Here is a 17,880-nt window from a genome sequence, read left to right on the forward strand (position 1 = left end):
AACAACTCCATAGCAGAAAATCATTTGAGGAAAAAGAATAAAACAACTTAGAACCCACATGCAAAAGTTACTGATAAGAACAGAGAAACAAGGACTCATTATTAAATGACACTAAGAAACTGATGGCTGCAAGAATAAAACTTTCCACCCGAGATACACAGCAAACCCTTATCTCTGCTCTATGTGACTCACAGCTTAAAAAAAAGGAAACAAAATGGAAACAAACAGCTGAAACATAACTGAAATAGAACCAGTTCGTGTAAATTCTGCTGTTTTAAATCCCACTGTTCCAAAACTAACAAGGAAACAAACAAACAAACAATTCCCCCGGTGGTTTGAAACATTCATTCTTTCCAGGAAAGTTGGCAAACTGAGCAAAGGGCAGCCCAAGTGGAGGGAGCTTTGGAGGATTCAGTTGCAATATCAGAGGGCACGTTTGGAACAAAAGCCTACCCATGGAGTCAACAAGAGCACGGCAAGATTCATTACAAAGTCAGACATGGTGTTTTGGCTCCTGCCTGGACACAAGGCTGTAACATTAACACATGGTTCATTACAGCAGAATTACAGCCTGCTTATTCGGGGCTGCAGAAATTAGGGATGGTACACATCAAACGTATTTTCCCAGGAAAACACAGGGCCTCCAGTCCAGCCCTAGAAAATCACTAATTATGGTGCAGAACCTATTTACTTTCACAGAACACAACTTCTATTTGGCAGTTCTTTGTCTTGATTTTTTTCCACTGCAAAGGATTTCAAAGTCATCTTCTTGACAAGAAGCAATTGAATATTTTTTTCATATTGCAGCAGAAATTCAAACAGAATCAAGACATAAAAATACAGAGGAATGAATTTAATATTTTCTCTTAGCAAGCATACAATGATGTTTTATTAGCAGGATAAATTGCTTTACACCTGGTAAAGCAAGGGCTGCTACACTGAATTACTGTTGCAATGCAGACAGTTACATGTAATCAATCAAGGAAGATTTTAAGTCGGTGCTATTTAATGGCTAATTCCTCAAAACACAAAATAGCTGAGCTCCTCCAATTAGTCTCCTACAGAAGGAAAGTAAAGAAGATGTCACCAAGCAAGTAAATGAAAGTAAAGCAACCCAAATAAATTTAGGGGAAAAGGGGAGCTTCTTTAGCATTAACAGAACAGTGTTAGAATAGTCCTAACAAGTATAATATTGTATATTGATTTCTACTGAAACCCTTGTGGTAAAATATGCTTTTCAGTATGATGAAGCACACTGCAATCTCATTTTGCATGTTAGCATGCATTTGAAGAGTTTTTACTGAAAATAGGTTCAAGTCACCAGAACTGGAGAACGTTACTGTATGAATGTCTCCACTTGCTTAACCACTGTTTATAGCCAATTACAATATTTAAATAACAGCACTGAAAAAATGCTTCTTCCACTTAGAAATACATTTAAAATACCCAGCTTTAAAGCATCTGCCTTATTAAAAGTCTTTGTACAACATCACATTCTCAATTGATGTAAGTCAAAGGGCTTCTTCAATATTAACAGAGATTTCACATTTCTTTGCTCCAGCTAAACTTTTGTGGCATTTTAATTATACCCAGATTTCAGAGAAGATGCAGATAAGTGAGGCAGTGTCTCAATAACACATCTCTCATTCTCCACTTCCTTCTCAAAAGAAATGTCAGGTTTTTGATGCTGCTATGAACCCAGTGTTTGCAATTCCTTTCCCAGTGAGCTCTAAGCTCATTTCTGAGCTCTCAAATTCCCACCCAGCTCCTGCTCCCCGCTGACTGGAGTGTGAGCTGGCCTGGCTCCTCACACTAAAGCAGGATAGGAAGTGTTAAGGGATACAAATCCAGGTGTTTCAGGACTCAGGTGTGAAAGCATCACTTTGCTTTGTAAAGGAGATGAGGAGGAGGCAATCGATGAGGGGTGGTTGAACTGTACAAAAATGATACCAAAGGAATGGATATGGGAGGAACTGGGAAGAAATGGGCTCAAAACCAGTACATTGTCTAAACCACAGTGAGCCACAGAGGTACTGACATGCATGGGGGATGAAGAAATACACTTGGTTTATGATGTTCTCATGAAAAATACCAGTTACTGCACTCGTTTCCCCTCTACACAGGCTGTTCAGGGGCTGCCTGCTCACTTCTGTTCCTGGAACTTGCTCACCCAACGTGATGAAGCCAACGAAGCCCCAGAAGCAGCCAGCACATTTTCTAAGTGGCTGCCTCAGCTGGATGGATGGCTGCCTCTCCCCAGAGGACATAAATGAACAGTTTCAGATCCCTCCTTCCTTCCCCTGGCAATCTGTCACCGAGCTGAAAAGCAACCTGCCCGTTCCTCATCCCCCATGGCTCCAAACCAGGGCATCAGTGAGAACACAACCCCGAGGGAACATCCCCATGTTCCACATCCCATGTGCACACCAGGCGTGAGGCAGGCACAGAAGCAGTTCATCACTTTTATAAATATATTTACACACTCAATTATTTTATTTTTTGGGGTTTTTTTCAGGGAGGGAATAGTTAGGAATACAGTTTGTGTGTTTTAAGAATAAAGAAGTTCCAAAGCAAACAGCTAAATGAATGCACTGTTTCTCTGGCATGCTCCATCCTGGTTAATGCAGAGGTCAAATGAAGCCTCATCAAAAAACACAATGACTTTTATAGCAGAAGTACCCACTCTGATAAAATGTTCCATTTTCACTTTAGGTTTTCCTTTATTTGCAAGTACCAAGTGGGGAACAGCGAGATTACAATAAAACTCAATCCAAAACATCAGCTGAATCTTGCTCCTTGTCTTTGGGCCCAGGTGTCATTCTGACTCTCTGGGATCCAGGATTCCTGCAGGCTGACTCCTCTCAGAACTCACAGCCTCCCACTGTCAACTCCCAGACTCTGCACACTCCTCATCAGCTCCTCCAGCTTTACCACTTGGCATCTAGGTGATAAATTCCAAGTGATTTTACTAAGCAGTAGCAAATATTGCATTGCACAAGAATGATTAAAGAAAAGAACTTGGCCAGGGGAGAGGGAGAAGTTAGAAGATTTTCCCTGTTCCTTCCTTCTCCTGAATCACAATTCCACTTCATGAAAGATCAAGAGGGACCTTCTATGCCAATCTGTACTATGGAAAGTATAATGAAAAAGTCAGTCACTTCCTCAGTTACTGTGAGGGAACGTAAGTGAATTCCACAAAGGAACAACTGAAAGCAATCAGATTCACTTTCTGCACAGCAGGAAGAAAAGCAATGCTCTTACTTAAGGAAAAAAAGGATTAAAAACCAACTTAAATTTGCTTTCTTCAGAACCATCAATCTGTTTGAATGAAGAGAGCCCACCTTTCAGCTACAAATTGGCAGAAGTAGTGAATCACCACAGCAAATGCTGTGCCCTTCAAAGCTGTAAGAAAAAGTCCTCCAGGCTTTTTTCCAGGGGTAGAACTCCCTCCACATCTTGAACAATAACATCCTCCTTGATCCACCCTACAGCAGTGCCCCTGTTTGCTCGCTGCGGCTGGCAGAGGTCACCACAAGGCACACAGCTAACGAGAGGCTCACCTTATAACCTGTCTCAGGGCCACTGTGAGGAGATTTTTTCCTCCAAGTGACATTTGAGGGACTCCTCTGACACATCACCTCTACAGCTGAATGGGTCTGAGCAGAACATCCTTGGGGAAAGCATCTCCTCACACAGTCTGCCCAACTGAGCCCTTCCAAATTCCAGGGGTGCTCCTGAGGGCTTGCTGCACTCTGGGGTTTGGTGAGAGCTGAGTGTCCCCAGCTCAGCTCCCAGCCCTGGCAGGACACCAAGGCAGGACAGGAAAGCTCCCATCAGGAAAGGCTGCCTGGGGCAGAAGGCAGATAGCTGTCCCTGCTGGGCTGCTCCTGCCACAACTCTCAGACCTGCCTCAGCCCCCCAGGCACCCAGAGAAAGGGCCAGAAAGGAAAATGCATCTATGGCTCAATGCAGTAACCCTCATGGCAGTGACTGAGAGCTCCTCTGGGCTGTGGCACCCAGCCCAGCCCTGCAGCAAGCCCAGGCACCCCAAGAGCCAGCACTGGTGCTGCAAACCAAGGAACACACACTTCCCTTAGAGCTGCATCACCCACACCCCTTCAGGCACAAACTGCTGAAAGGGGAGCTGAAGAGCCCCAGAATAACCAGAACTCACCCAGCACAGACAAAATGCACAGCTTAGCTACACACCAGCTGTGAAAAGGCCTAATGAAACACTCCAAGGGAACAGAGTGGATCAAGTCAGTCCTTCCCACCCCAAATTCTGCCTTTACTAACACACAATGCCCGATGGGACTGTAAAAAGTTAATCCCAGGCTGAGTGAGCTTCTCACCTTGACTGAATGAACAGCTCCTAGTTACAGCACTGTCACAGATGGCAAATGGGATCAGAAGAGCAGCACCCAGCAGTCATCTCTAAAGACAGGGAATGATGTCCTGTGTGCCACTAGGACCCACTCCTCAGGGCACAGTGCCTTCCCCCACTGCCATGTACCTGGCAGAGTTCCAGAGCTGCTGGGAGGGAGAACAACTCTGTGCAGTCTGAGTGGGGGAGAGGTGAAAAGGGAAGGGGTGGAAGGGAGATGCAGAATTACTTTTTCATTCAAACATGAAAATCCAGAGATATGCATGGGTACAAGTAAGGGCAGAATAAAGCCTTAAATATTTAGTCTTCTTTGAAGCTTCCACACTAATCACTTAAGCCAACACAACATCTTAAAAATCTACGGAATTACCCAAAGCCTTTCTGTTAAGCCAGTTCTAAGGATACAATCAGTTCCTCTCCCGCCCTGACATCACACAAAGCGACTCAGGCAGCAGTTAATAAATCTAAGCCCCTGTGACAGATTTCATCTTCCACGGGGGAAAAAAAAAAGCTGCAGAGGAAACTGAAAAATAAAAGAGGATCTGAGGGAAAAATCTATTCATTGATCAGGGGAAGGAGAATGCTAAATTCAGCTGGCAAACAGCAGCCTGGCAAAGGAGCCATCGAGACACTTCCGAGTGTGCTGGCACAGCTTTGTCCTGAGCGGCTCAGCAGCCCCGGCGCAGGAGCTGCAGGTTTTAAATGCACCCATCCAGCCCTGCACAAGTCACACCCAGGTCTCTGATGCACTGAAAACAGCACCCTCCTCTGCAAATCCAGACTCACATCCTGAAATTCCTCAGTGCCAAAAATGTGCCAAATGATCAGCTCCTCTGTAGCTGGCATTTCATAGAGGGGAAATCCTCACCTCCTGCAATGGAGCAAATCTCACAATGGGAGATGTGGTCACTTTCTTTTCACTGATCTCCCTAAATGAATTTACAGTAATCCCACATCTTAAAAAAGCATACTTAAAAGCCATAAAATTGAAGTACCCTTTCTCCTGTGCTACAGAGGAGTACACACAAATTCAAACACAGACTTGCTGAAAAGTGGAAAGGGTTAAAATCTGTGGAGAATGAGAGGAAAAGGCTAAAAAGCACTACTGCAGTTAATGTTAAAAACACTAATTTCAGCCCATTTGTGCATTCAGAGGCATCCGGGTTTGGATTTCTTCAGTGAAACCAGATGTCTCCAGCGATCATCAGAATGCACAGACTACAGCACAACCAGCCTGTCCTGGGCACAAGTTCCAGCACATCCAAACAAACTGGGGACTCTCAGAGAGGAAGCAGCTAAATGCAATAACCTGGTGAGTGCTCAGAAACACAGCTCCCAGCATTGGGACTGGGAGGGGGATGGAAAAGGACAGCAGTGATGAATCCTGAGCAGTCTGAGTCCGAACACAACTGTGAAAAAAATCACATAATCAAGAGACAAAAAGCTTCCCAGGGAATGAATGTATCTGCTTGCTCTGTCATTGCATATAATCAAATAGATGTTATAATAGTGAGGCAGCACGTTACAGAGACAGCTGTAATAACCAGAGCTTTAACAGGCTCCAACACAAAACCCTACAACATGGCAGTGTCATGATCATCTTCACTCTCAAGCTGTCCAACTGAGAAGAGAGGTTGTGCTTTTATTAGCTTATATTAGCACACCACTTATCTAGTTTCTAAAAGCAGAATTAAAACCTTCTGCCATGTGCTGACACCTGGCTGCTGTCCAAGCTCGTACTTCATTTAGCATTATCACTGAAAAATGGGAGGCTCAGGCAATACTGGAGGGAGATGGGAAGACAGACGGCTGCCCATTACTGTCAGCTCGTTTCATGGGCTCACTTCTCCAGCCTCCAGGAGACAGGAATCTGCCAGAAATCACAGCAAGAAAAATTAACTTCCCTAAACTCACCAACTCAGGCTATTGGATCCCATTTTTTGTTCCCAACAGCTTATCCCAATGTGAATTCAGTGCAAGCAGCCTGGGTGCAGTCGTGATCTCAGCGAGGAGCTTTCTGTGCCTGACAGGGTTTGTGCACAACCACCATCCCTACTGATGCATTCCCTGACTTCAGGAAACAGGAGGAGCATTTTCTGCAAATGTGAGTCCAGCATATCAGCTTTGCATGAAGCTCCTGACACCATTTCCCACAACTGACTCCTCCTGCACCACTGCTCCAATGCTATTCCTAGCACAGAGAATTTTCCAGCTCCATCCCAGGTGCAAGCAGTGACACAATGGTCACTGCTCACTCCAGGCTGGGCTGGGTGCACTCCCTCACTGCCAGCCAATGGCTTCTAGCTCCAAAATCCCCTTTTTTTGTGTAGCCACAGCATCTCTGCTCCATTATCAAATCCCCTTTTCCCTATATTGCCAAGAACATGGGGATACGGTGGTAGAACAAAGCTGCAGAAGAATTACCTTTTAACTAAATTGTGAGCCTCCAGCTGCCCTGTGCTCCCATTCCAGAAGTCCCCTGAACCTTGCCAGAACAGCAGTGTTTGACATGCTAAGCCCAAGCAGAGGACAAATATGAATATGGTGATTTGCTCATTGAGCTGCATACATAATCATTAGAAAAGTAATGAGCAAAGAACACAGCAGGCCAGAAAAAAAACTATTGAGCAGGCAGGGTCATGTAATTCAGCAAAGCTTCCTCCCTGTTTATTAATTAATTGAGACAGCTTTTCAGAAACCTTAGAGCAACGGGGGCTCCCATTTATTCCAGGTGAACACAATTTAACTGCTGAAGATCTCTACCTGGAAGTGTTTTTGATGTCAATGGAAAAAAAAAAAGAAGGAAATTAAGAGTTTGAAGGGAAGAAAAAGGTAAGAAAAACACCATCACAGTCTGTTATGAACACATAATGGTCCTGAAGCAGGGGGAGGAAATCTCTGCCCCTCTCAGCTCTGGGTTATCTGAGCTGCTGGATAAAGCCCATGGAGCCACAACCCTGCAGTGGCCATTCCCATACCCTCAAACAGCCAGAGCAGGACCTGCAAAGCACATCCAGCCCACACCTCTTTCCATCAGGAATGCTCTTCCTGGACAAGGGAAGGATAATAATAGCCAGGACTTACAGTTTATCATTCTTCTGACAGTCAGAAAGTAAGCTTGAAGCAAACTCCTTTCATCCCTTCCCACCCTTTCTCTCTGCCCTGTCTGGTGCATGGGGGTAATTAAAGTATTTTACTGCCTGACTGACAGCCCAGTGCCCCACGAGCCACAGGGACTAAAGGGCACGCATATTCCACAAGAAATGTAAACAGAGCCATGGCAAAATAGTCAGCAGTCACCTCCACCAGCATTCCTAAAAATCAAGGAACACTCCACAGAACTTCCTTTCCCTCCCTCCATTGATTTTTTTATATTAAAAATCAACCCCAGTCTCGAGTGAACAAAGATAAGAGCATGAAGGTTCTTATTTTGCTCCGAGCATTCAATTTGCTAACGCATTTTAGCTAAAATTCCTGCTTAGTCACGCCTGACACAATCCAGTCTTTTAGGCAAACATTCCCTCCATTCTGTGTGCTGTGGCTGCCAGCCAGCTTTCAGCCCATGGACCCAGGCTTTTTCTGCTGGTGCCCAAGCACAGCGAGATCTCTCAAACTGCTCTCACACAGCACTGGCACCCTGCATATGCTCTCCCTTCATCAACAAAGCAGATGCACATTTATCTATAGGCAGGTCTGAATAGTGCATAGCAATTTGAGAGATATCAAACAGAAAAACTTCTAAGGCAGGTTTTACACAGGAAATAACTGCGTGTCCTGAAACAAAAAACTCTTTCTGCAAACAGCCAAAGGACATTATCCTTCACCCTGGAATTAAAGCTTTGTTGTAGGTGGATTTAAATGACAGGCCTCTATGGAAAAACACCAATAGAAAAAAAAATCATAATTTGTTAAACAAAGCACAAGCTCAAACAATTTCCAAGGTTTCTGCAAAAGGAGAGTGAAGAAGGACAGACCCAAAGCTTCTGACTGGAAGTCAGGCTCAGAAATTCTGTTCACACTGTTCAGCTGCATTTCCTGCTCAGATGATTTCTTTTAAGTCTGGTGAGTTTTACGAACCCAGACAAGATTTTTAGCAAAAAGGAGAAAAGATGCTCAGTGTTTTGGCCAACTACCTGACCACTGTTCTCACTACCAGGTCCTGCCTAACTCAGCTACCCAGAGCCTTGAAATTCAGAGCAAGAACCTGCTAAAGCAAAGCACAGAAAGAAAGAGAAGAGGAAATGAAGTTTTCCCCTGTTACCTGAAGCAGTGCTCTTGGGATGCTGGGTGGCAAAAGAGCTTCCAAACAAACTGTGCCACACACACAGCAAGGCAGAAAGGGAGAGCAGCCCCCTCCCAAGCAGCTCTGGCTGCTGCAGAGGTGAAACTCTTGGCAGGCAGGAGGCAATTCCAGTGGAGGCAGTCACAGCTGGCAGAGAAACTCTGCCTTTCAGGCCACCAGGAAACTCTGCTGCTGCTGGCACAACGCAGCGTGCCCTGTCCTCCTCAGCACCCAGGAAAATCATTTCATCCCCTCCTTCCTCCTGGGCTCTTCTCAGGTTTCTTGTGCCTGAAGCTGCGAGAGGATCGAGTTTCCTCAAGTTGGAAGAGCACTGAGAATGTCTCTGAACTTTCAAATCTTCCTTCTGATAGCAGCAACTTCTCTCTTCGATTGTGCCTGCTCAAGGTTTCTCCAGAAATGCAGGAGAATGCTCTGAAAACTGTTAATTGTTCCCCAAAATATCATTAATTTCTGAGTGGTTTTTTTAAGACAGTTGGTCTGTTGCCTCAGCTCTAATTACATTTTGCATGTCAATTAATTAAAACCATGCTAAATGAAATGCCAGTTTTTATTTAAAGTTTAGGGGGGGAAAATCATGGGATACAATTAGATGTTACCAGACGTGATCTCAGCAGGTTTTCAATTATTCTATGGATAATACATCCCTAATTCAATACAAAGCTGTAATTAAGAATGTAATTAACTTGTGGCATTCTATTGATGTCATACAACACAAGAACACATAACAGTGGCAGAATCCTTAATGGACTGGTCTGCTTCATCGAGGATGAATCAGGCACATAAAAATAATTTATTGTGGGAGCTTGGCCAACGAAACAGCTGCATTAAAACCTGCATGGGGCTCGCTGGTTGCATTAAAAACCTGCATTTCAGACTGGGTTTTATCTGCAGTGCAGCCCATCTCTGTGCCATCACACCACTTCAGCTCAGGAGAAACCCTCAGGTCACTTCTGCTTATTAAAGAAAGGTTTCTGAAACACAGACTGCTCTTCTGTCTAAACCAAAGATTTCTGCTCTCAGTTACAATTATTTGAACGCCACCATTTCCTTAGATTTTTTTCATATATGACATTTAAGGGAGGAAAAAGAGAAAACAGTACATTTCCTGAGGAAACAAAAAACAGCTTTTCCCAAAAGAAAGCTCTCAGAACTACAAATAACTGCTCTCTGTTCACACTGTAAAAAAAACCTACAAAATATTTGGTTTTTTTTCAAGTAAGCCCTCTTGCAAGAAGGATAGGAGGATAAAAGCTTGATTTATCAGCTAAAGAAGCTCCTGTATAACAGTTCAGTGGTGATGTGTCAGTAAACAGATGAAAATATCATCAGGTAAGGCACTGACAGGCACTCCAGGAAGTATCAAGGAACTCCAGAGCTATTGAACAGACTTCTGTGAGACCTGAAAAGAGGATACTTCTGTTCTCTCTAAACACTTAGTATTTCCCTTTCTTAAAAGTTTAATTAATTAATGGAGTGTCTTAAGCCTATTTCTGCCCCTTGCTAAAGGAAATTACCACTTTGACACTCAAAGTTTCATTCTGTAAGCTGACTGTAAGGAACTTCATACAACAGACAATTCTCAAAGCATTAACCACTACACTCAAAAAATCTCTAAGTGCATTTGTTCAGCTTCATTGTCAATAGCTTAATTACCAGGAATATTTATAAGGCTCTTAAAGTCTGACTTTTGTTGTTGAAGCCCAGAAAAAAATTAAATTCAAACCTAAAAAATGCATCAGATTAAAAACTTGGGGAGGTTCTGGTAATATTTTTATCACCCATACAAGCCAATACCATTCCTGACCTTCAACGTGCTCAGCCTTTTCCACAATGTGTTGAATCCTCTCATTCCCTGACAGCTGCAAAGAGCTTTTAGGGGATTCTAAAACATCTGAAATCTGGTGGGGGAGAATTTTTTCTTGTGCATGCAGTGTGCAGAAAGGGAATGGCAGATCCTCCTGACACTGCTCAGAGCACACACAGCAAACCAAAGGTGCCCACCTGATTCATTTCTAGGAAAATGTTGCTTTGAGGTTCTTTTCTTCCTGCCCTCTGCTCAGAGACCTAAAGAAGTCAAAAAGCCACAGGTTTTCCTTCCCATGACGTGAACTGTTGGTAAATTTTCAAAGCCTGCACAGTTCCAAGCTGTTTGCATTTGGGTCCACCACCCCCTCCAGGTCTGCCAGGGATCCCAACACCTTTCCAGCGATGGATTCCATCCTCCACTTCCATTTTCTTTGGTTTCCTCACAGCTTCACTGTCCTGTGCTGAACTGTCAGCCAGTGACATGGAAACACACACCAGCCCATCCTCTACCAAGCAGCACATTAATCACTGAACATCACCAAGAGAAAAATGTTCTCGAGCTCATCCAGCCACAGATTTTCCTCCAAGCATTTACTGCATACAGACACATTCAAAAACTACCAGACATAGCTCTTTTAGTTTTCTAAAGTATCACTCCAATAAACCTGAACCAGATGTTGTCTTTATATATTTTGCTAATGCTATCAGTTTTTAATCAAAATGGAACTGACTAAATTCATGGTCTTAGTTAACAGCAAAGCTCCTTTGAATCACAAGATGTCTCTTTCAGATCAAAGTGGCACAGAAAGAGTCTGAGTTCAAATTTATTCTTGTGTATCCAGGGTCTTTCTTTAGGATTCTTACCCTTTTTCCACAGCTCAAGATGTTGGCACTTCATGAATCAATCTCAAAGGATATTAAAAGCAGCAGGAATAGTCTACAATGAGCCAGAAGGTTCCTTCACAAAAAAAGAATGTTAAGTTTGCCAAGGAAAGCACTAAAAAAGTAATAAGGAAATCCAGACTTAAACTTAATTCATCCCCACATACATATGCATTAAGATACAGCCTTTAATGACAATTTATTTCTTCCAGAGTACTTGTGAGTAAGGCTGACAGAACAGACAGCTGCTCACCATTTCTTTATCATTATGTATAACCCCATGCAGCCATTCAAGACACAATATTCAAGTGTTGCACTGAATTATGAACATTCTGATAAACTTTTTAGGCAGCTTATCATGGTACTATACAGCACACTTCAGAAATATTAATACATTTACTTACACAGCCCTTTGCTTGAACAGAATTTTCCATGATTTTAGAAGGCTGATCTGCAGCACAGCAAAATTAGCAGCTACTCTCAGAAGCATCTGCTAATACAGATGCCTAATTTAGAAAACCTGTGGCCTGATTTTCTGAAGGATTCCGTATTAGTGCAAGTTCTGATCAAATCTCCTGCTTACATTAGGGACAGCTATAAAAAAATATCAAAGCATAACAGAAATGTGCCTTTTTTCCCCCAGCACAGCACTGTGCAGCAGGAACATGGACAGAATGTAACTCCCCAGAGCGTTACTGAACTTCTCTTTGTCCTTCTACAATCTTTGCTCCTTGCATGAGACACATGCAAACTTATCCAGCACGTCTGGCTCCAGCAAGGGAAGATAAAAGAAGAATTCAGAAAACAGGGTCCTGAACGCTGAGGGAAACTTCCAAGAGGAAATATAAGATGCCTAGAACCAGATATCCTCTGCCTATCTTCCTTCTGGTTGCTAAGAACAAGGCTGTGGTCTTTGAAGTGCTGTTAAAAATGAGTTCTAGGATGCTGCCAGCAACCCTGAGTGTGAAAAACAGCGCCAGCCCCATCAGTGACAGGAACACAGAGCTGCTCTCCCAGAGTCCCCAGGCAAAGGCACTCCCGTGCCATCCCCACCCCTCCCGTGACAAACACAGCCCAAGCCCAAAGACAATACCCTCCTTCAGCACAAAAACTGGGATTTTTTCCCAGGAAGCTATCCATCCTGAGTGCAAAATGAGACAGCAGGCCCGTGGATAAGCACCTGCTCCTTAACCCTCGGCGTGCCCCGAGTGCTTCTCCTCCTCCTTGGAGGATGGGGCACCGAGAGCTCTGCTGCTCTCACCTGGGCCCACCATGGCTCACAGGGAGGAACAAAGCCAGGAAAATCCATCTGCAGCTCTGCCATCCTCCCCAAAGAGGATGAGGAGACAGGCAGCCTCCTCCCCAGAGAGGAGACTCCCGGGATAACGCTGCTGCCACCACCTCAATTCTGCACTAAGAGCAGACTAAACCCAATTTTCAGACACGAGAAGTCTGGCAACTTTGAATAGATTTTTCGTGGAATTAGACCAAAAGCTTCAAAATATTTTCATCCCCCTTTTTATGTGCCTTTTTGTAATGCAGGGACATGTTTGAGGGAGTTATCTGCAGTCATGAATCTTACTTAGTAAAAATGAATGCTAGCATTCATACATCATCATCACTTCAGAAAGAGAGATTAAGGAAAACACCATCTATCTTTGCCTCCAAAAGTGAAAATCACAGGATTTAACCCAACTAGTGCTGCTCCTGGAAATGATTCTAGCTGGCTAGAACTCAGGATTCTCCAGCTGCCTTTGTTCTCAGAAACAACTGAACCACTTCACAGAGACTCTTCTGAATCGGTCAGAAAACACACAGCATGAAAAACCTCAGCTAAAACTGCTACAGCTTGAGAAAGTCCCACTTTAAAAGTATTATAGTGCCAAATGTCAGACAGTTATTCTAACTGTGACTTTCTAATCATGGCTATCTGCCACTTTTGAGAGAAAAATATGATTAGACTCATTTTTAAACTGCCAATTCAGACCAAAACCCCCTCAGTTTTACTGCACTTCCCTGGCTTCTTTCTCAACATAACACCTATCCACTAGGAAATATCACATATGCAATGAATTAGACCACAGTCCTTTCATCTCCAACTGCTTTGAAATGTCACTTAGTAAACCCAGCAGAGTTTGTTTTCCCAATGAAGAAAGATTTCTCCACTAAATCTTCACATCGGGAATGTACCATGTGGTTTGCATTTTCCTTTCTTCAAAACAGTTTCCCAAAAGCTCACACTGTTTGATTTCATTTTCAGTTAAGATGAGCGAAAACCTGAAATGTGGTGAGACAAATGAAAAATTATAAAAGGGAGGGTTGAGGTGGGGGTGTATATTCACCCTGTACTTATGTGAAGTGCTATTTACTTTTGTGCTAGTTTAGTGTAGTAAATTTCAGTATAAATCCAAGTGTATTTCTTCAATAACAAACAGAAATTCAACAAAAGCAGAGGCTGGCAACTCCCAACTTGTTTTCTAAGAAGGTATAAGAGTAATATTTGGATAACCAAATGCACAAAACAGAGCACAGGTAACAAAAGAAAATTGAGTTTTTCAGCCCCATTTGATGCCCAGAAATACGAACTTACTCTGTCAATGGAAGAAGAAAGGTCCTTTGGGAGTCAAAACATCCCATCAATGTGAATTATCCTCTGGAAGCATTCCTTACTGTCCTGTGATCACTGGAGCAGAGAGGAGCGCAGGTTTTTAACTTTACCTACAAGTCTGTGCCAATGGGATGGATTCCCAACAAGTGCTGCCCACTTTAGCAGAGCTCACTGGAGTTAACGGGGTTAACAGAGCTCACCTGGGCTGTCACTGCAGCACCTGAGCACACTTCAGCTGTTCCAGCCCAAGACACAGAAAACACTTCCAGCTGCAGCCCTGAGAGCAAATCCCCTCCCTCTAAAGCAATGCCTGCCCTTGGGAACTCAAGTCACCTCCTGAACAAAGGCCACCACTTGATCACCATAACAATAACCTGAGCCATTATACTGACAGCCAGAACTGAGCTTCCAGCCCCAATTAGCAATAAGAACCAAAACAAACTCTACAGTTTGAAATGAAAACACCGTGCTTTGTCCTGCCCTCCCTGCATATCACCCTGCTGTAGCAGCTGGAAAGAACACTGACATTCAGGTGAAGGCAGAAACCAGCACTGATATAATCACAAATAATGAACTATTATTTGATAAAAGCAGAGATGAAATGGCTAACTGCTGTGCTGATAAAATTCCTGACCAAAATTCCACCAAAACTGAGCTGCCCTCTGCATCCAGATACTGTGCAAGGCATGACACAGGGCAGAGTCAGGAAAACTCTGGTTACATTTGATTTCTCTAGAGGTGAAAACCAAATAAGTGATCAAGGATAAATACATTTTAAATGCCTCTACTTATAACAGCCAAATAATTTGCATTAAATGCCCTTTATTAAGCCGAACAAATGGACTCAGATTGTTTCAAACATCCTCTCATGAAGGATACTGAAATAGTTCTATTTGAACTGCACCTATCACTTATAAAGAGAATAATTATCACATAAAGAGAGAAATTTCCAAAATCACTCCAACTCTCACTGTCTAGCAGTGCCAAATTACACCCTGCATCCTGAACTCTCCCCTCTTCCAACAAAGGAATATGTAAATGCTGGGGGAAAAAAATCCTTGTGAACTATTATCTGTGACTAACACTATGAATGTCTGACACATCAAATCCACTTTTGTTCATTGGAAGGGAAACTGCACAGAAAACAAGGTGGGCTGAAGGCACTTCACCAAGCAAGCATGACTTGTTAGATAAATAAACTCTGTCAGCCAGCAGCTCATGCCAGTGTCTTGGCAGGCCTTCCTTACAGGTTCTAACACTGTTAGAACCTGTATCTTTAATTTTAGAGAAGTCCATGGTCATTAAATAATGAACTAGGAAAATTCAAGAGCAACTAATAAGCCCTGGAGCCTCATGGCTCCAATCTCACACACCTTTCTTAAAGGAAAAAAGAAGGGAGGAGGTGAAAGAGGAACAAAATACAAAATAAAGGTCAGAACATTGCTGAAGCCTAAATGGGTTTGGAAGCACCGTTGAATTGATTTGCTCTATAAAGCTGAGAGATGCATTTCAGGGTCTAGATCAGGATCCAGATTTTAGAGGCACTCAGAACTGTGGTTTCAATTCCAATTCACACATCTCAGCAGCTGACAAAGGTGGATCCTTTTCCTCTTCTCAAAACAAAAACAAATCAATGTAAGCTCTGTTCAAAGGAACCATTTGCATCTTGACTTTCCTGAACAATATTGCCTAAAGGCATGATTTTTTTACCTCAAACCAGTTCTGACATGACTGCACTACAGGATCATGTTTAAATGTCATCTGATGATTCCTATTAAAGTGCCACAGTTTCATCGCTACAGCTAATTTAATTCTAAATGAATTTTCAAAACCAAGACTAAAGTTCAATGGAAGCCTGAAGCCTTGAGGACTTGTGAAGCTTTGAGCCTGAACTACAGCGATATCCAAGTTTAATCCGTGAAATAGCCAAGGCAACACACGAATCTCTGGTTATTTGAATAAGGGCATAATGCAATAAAGACCTTCCAGACAGACCTTGCACTATAGGTGTTTCCACATTTCTCTTTCACGACCAGTCAGCACCAGCCTTTTATCTCCAGACTGCTCATGACACTCCAAAGGAAACAGGAGAATATTCTAATTCCATTATGTCACATACAATTGGAAAAATTCCTTCTACAAGCTTGCTGACATTCCAAAGCACAACACATCAGCTTATGGAATCAATCTGGAAATGTAACTGATGGGCACCTGCAGTGAATTGTTGAGCACTACCATGTGATCCTGATATTTTATCAGAGTGGGGCAATCCCTCAGTGAAAATGAAACAGCAATAATTCACAATACTCCCTAATCAGCTGCAGGTACTATTGTACAGAGAACTTGCAATTTAGCCCAAAGTAAAAACTATTTTTCCTATCCACATTACGATAACAAAAAGGTAATCAAGTTTTCCAGTCATTTCCATTTCACAGGTGAACAAATGAAATCTGACAGGTTACCTCAACACTCACATCTGCACATATAGCTGGGGAGAGAATTACAGAAAATAGGGAAACTCCAAATTCCTTGCTCTTCCCTTTTCTCACTGTGATGGAATGACAAGTGAGTTCAACACATATACATGGGAAGAGAGTTCTCTATTTCTGAATTCCTTTAATAGATTTCTTTCTGAAATTATCAAGGGTATAATTATGAAAAAGAGAAGCACAAAGGCATTTGATACAGTATGAGCTCAGTAACATCTGTCATACAACACTGTCTCTTTGAGCACCTCTAAAAGATGGAAAATACAGCAATTAGTCACTCTGCCAAATAAAACATGACTTCCTATTTTTAATAGTAGAAATAAGGCCATCTAAAAGACAAAGATTTGAAGACACAGCAGGATAGACACGAGAGACCCAGTCAAGGAGAATCACAAGCCCATGCAGTGTCACATCAGCTCTTCAGGAGGCAGAGCCTTTTTTCACCCAGGTGCAGCTCTCCTTGGCTACTGGTGCCAAAGGCTGTCACACACAACAAGCATTTCACAGCAGACACTGCCCAGAAAACGTGGGGCCTCTTCCAGCTCTACCACCCAGATGTGAATGAGTCTGAATCCCAAACACAGCTGGGCACAAAGAGAAGCATCTTTTCCATCTGAACAGCTCCATGCTGCACACCTGGAGCCATGAAACATCACGGAATTCCACATCCCACCAAAGGAGCAGAGACACAGCCTTGATCAAAATCATCATTTAAAACATGGGAATGCAAGGAATAACAACAAAGTATACTATGAAGTATGACAAAGCTGTAATACAAATCAAAGATTTTACATAAATCTGCAGCAAAATTGAACCCCTAAAATTGAGCTTTTAGGATGATATTATTCACCCTTCACTAAGGGGAAGCCAAATTCAATCTCTCTCTTCCCCCATGTTCTGATCATTGAAATTTAACAGGTATTGAGAAGTCAATACTATATTAACTTCCCCACAGTATTTATTCTATTTGCTACTCTTTATTTCGTGCCAGCAGAGTACGAGGTCATTTGATTCTACAGTGCAAAAATCAAACATTTTGGCTGTTTCCAGAGAGATATGAAATTAGAAAATTAAAAAACACCACTTCAAGTCATGCAAAAATGCTTTGAAGGAATAAAGATGGATAAGGCATAATTACTGTCTCCACCAGCACGCCCACAGCACCAACAACAGCTGGATGTGAGTGCATGGATCAAACACACTTCAACAGCAGGTCTGTGCCCACCTGCCCAGCTCTGCTTCTCCTCCCTCACTGCTCCAGGAGAGCAGCCTGGAGAGCCAGGACAAGGATGGACACTGAATCCTGGAGAGCCAGGACAGGGATGGACACTGAATCCTGGAGAGCCAGGACAGGGATGGACACTGAATCCTGGAGAGCCAGGACAAGGATGGACACTGAATCCTGGAG

At 43.0% G+C, this 17,880-nt stretch overlaps 1 protein-coding gene across 2 annotated transcripts in view; it reads right to left on the minus strand.

Moving 5' to 3' along the window:
* The window catches only part of TMEM132C (transmembrane protein 132C), a 167,858-nt gene that overhangs the window by 142,201 nt on the left and 7,777 nt on the right, over positions 1–17,880 (minus strand). The window contains exon 1 of one of the 2 annotated variants that reach the window (XM_015643920.3): positions 7,469–7,552. The exons of the other annotated variant lie outside the window; for it this stretch is intronic. Within the exon in view, the coding sequence (XP_015499406.1) occupies positions 7,469–7,478 (10 nt within the window). The 5' untranslated portion in view covers positions 7,479–7,552. Of the gene's footprint in view, positions 1–7,468; positions 7,553–17,880 lie in introns of those variants that run through there. 2 annotated transcript variants of the gene reach the window in all.

This window comes from Parus major, chromosome 15 (assembly GCF_001522545.3).
Source record: "Parus major isolate Abel chromosome 15, Parus_major1.1, whole genome shotgun sequence".
Taxonomy (NCBI): Eukaryota; Metazoa; Chordata; class Aves; order Passeriformes; family Paridae; genus Parus; species Parus major.